The 2,701-nt window shown below is 36.5% G+C and overlaps 1 protein-coding gene across 1 annotated transcript; it reads right to left on the bottom strand.

Moving 5' to 3' along the window:
- Positions 1 to 296: 296 nt before the first annotated feature.
- LOC120145667 (abscisic acid 8'-hydroxylase 2-like) lies at positions 297 to 835 on the bottom strand. The gene is made up of 2 exons (XM_039159445.1): positions 677 to 835; positions 297 to 539 (listed from the first exon to the last, which is right to left on the bottom strand). The coding sequence occupies exons 1-2, from the start codon at positions 809 to 811 to the stop codon at positions 297 to 299; spliced, it is 378 nt and encodes a 125-aa protein (XP_039015376.1). The 5' UTR covers positions 812 to 835.
- Positions 836 to 2,701: the final 1,866 nt, after the last annotated feature.

The raw sequence follows: 2,701 nt of genomic DNA, 5'->3' as shown, positions 1-2,701 counted from the left end.
TAATTTTTTAAATAATTATGACGTCATCCGGTTCTTCTGACCGGTCGAACCGATTCGACCGATTGAACCAGTGAACCGATAGCATGACCGGTTCGCTAACCGGTCCGATTCTGAAAAACCATGCATTTTATAGATATGTCATGTTTGGAAGGTCAACATATATTGGTGAGTAAAATATCAATTCTATGAACCCATATTATTTCTTAAAATACTATGTTTAAGCATTTGCATCTTTTAAGGAATGCGTGAACTATAAAAGATCTTAAACAAATATTATCTTATAATCACCTAGAATATTAAAAAAATATCAGTTTTATTTTAGATAACTTATTTGGTTTAATGCTAGGCCTCACCTCGAATCTTGAAGGGTCGAATTTCTCAGGTTGAGGAAAGAAATCTGCAAAATGATGAATGGTTCTGAAGAGAGGAAGAACTTTCCAACCTTTTGGGATATGATAGCCTTCAAACTCAACATCTTGCACTGCTTCTCTGAACGTGAATGATAGAATACTTGCTCTTCTTAGAGTCTCTTGAATCACCTGTATGTCAGTTTAGTTAATTCAGATATTTCAGTTCAAAGCCTGCACGAGATAATTGTTATTTCTAGAGGTTTTGAATTTGAACAATAACATTTGTAAAGATATTTGAACGTTTATTGTAAAAAATGAGAATGTACCCTTGTAGTCAATGGCATGTGCCTTGTATCATCCCACGCAAGCCTGCGGTTTTCTTCAATTATTCTGCGTTGAATAGCATCTTGTTCTCTCTGCAACATATGATTGAAATTGAATATATATATATTTGACTGCATTCTTTTCTATTTTTTCTGGTGAAATGATCAACACATCAGCAAGCCGCAGAGAAAAAAATTATTGTGACTGTTTCTAGTAAATCTTCATTGTCGTGCAAGTACTTCAAAACCCAGGTTAAAACGCTTTCAGTGGTGTCATTGTTGAATCAAAATAGAGTAAAAACTCTAATTGATCGAGAAGAAAAAAAAAACTCTTTAGAATAATCTCACAAAATTGCAAAAGGGAAGAACTCTTAAGAAAGCTTTCAAATGCTTATAATTAAGCTTTGATTGTTGGATTATAAAACTCAAATACAAGTAGGGTATTTATAGGTTACAAGAAACAATCTAAACCACTCATTAAAATAAGCACTAAATAATCTAAACCATTGAAATTAAAACATGAGAAAAATACTTAATTTTCACCTAACTAAATTGATGTAAGCAATGACATCAAAACTAAATTGATGTAAGCAATGACATCAAATTAATTTAGGTGTGAACTTATTTAGGCTAATATTGAATTTTCAACACTCCCCCTCAATGTTAGCCTCCATTCTTTTGAATCACGCCATGCTGACGACGGAAATGTTCAAACTTTCCAACACTCAAGCTTTTTGTAAACAAGTCAGCAATTTGCTCATCTGTCTTGATTTGCCTCATCTCAATCTCTTCTTGCAAAACTTTTTCCCTAACAAAGTGGTAATGTACTTCCACATGTTTAGTTCTTGCATGAAAGACAGGATTCTCCGCCAGTCGAATTGTTGATTGGTTGTCACAATACAACGAAATTGCATAATCTACTGGTTGATGTAGATTATTCATCAACTGTATCAACCATGTACTCTCTTGAGCTGCCATTGCTGCTGCTCGATACTCAGCTTCAGTGGTTGACAATGATACCGTTGGTTGTCTTTTGCTACACCAAGAAATTGTTCCGGAGCCAAGCTTAAACACATATCCAGTTGTTGATCTCCTGGTGTCATGATCTCCTGCATAATCAGCATCACAATAACCAACTAACTTGCAGTCTTCACCTTTCTTGTACAAAAGACCATAGTCAATTGTATTCTTCACATATCTCAGTATTCGTCGAACTGCTTCCAAATGAGGCTTCTTTGGATTTTGCATATACCGACTCATCACACCAACTGCATAAGAAATGTCAAGTCGGGTCAAGGTTAAGTAGATCAGACTACCTACCAATTGTCGATACATTGTTGCATCTTCCAAAACTTTTCCTTCATGTGCACACATTTTGATATTTGGTTCCATTGGCGTTGAAGTTGACTTGCATTCGAGCATTCCAAACCTCTTCAACAAATCTTTAGCATATTTCTGTTGACATAGAAATATTCCTTCGTGTGTGCGATCAACCTCTAGACCAAGGAAGTGCTTAAGTTGTCCAAGTTCCTTCATCTGGAAACGAACTGATAAATTCTCCTTCGTCTGAAGAATTTCTGCCTCTTCATCACCGGTTATGATTAAGTCATCCACGTACACTAGCACGATAGCTAGCTTACCTTCATTGGCTTTGACAAACAAGCTAGAATCTGCATGTGTTACTGAATAACCACTTTTCGTTAGAAATTCAGCAATCTTACCATACCACGCCCTAGGTGCTTGTTTCAATCCGTAGAGTGCTTTTCGCAGCTTACACACATATTCAGGATGATCTTGACTCTGAAAACCCATTGGTTGGGTCATGTAGATCTCTCGATCTAGTTCTCCATGAAGAAAAGCATTCTTCACATCCATCTTCCACAAGTTCCAGTCTTTGTTGGCTGCAAGTGCAAGTAAGACTCGTACGGTTGTAAGTTTCGCCACTGGACTAAATGTTTCATCATAGTCTAGTCCATACTGTTGAGAGAAACCACGAGCTACCAATCGTGCTTTGTACCTCTCGATTGA

The sequence above is a fragment of the Hibiscus syriacus genome, unplaced genomic scaffold, assembly GCF_006381635.1.
Source record: "Hibiscus syriacus cultivar Baekdansim isolate YM2019G1 unplaced genomic scaffold, ASM638163v2 tig00110893_pilon, whole genome shotgun sequence".
Lineage (NCBI taxonomy): Eukaryota > Viridiplantae > Streptophyta > Magnoliopsida > Malvales > Malvaceae > Hibiscus > Hibiscus syriacus.
This window is presented reverse-complemented; position numbering and strand designations above follow the sequence as displayed.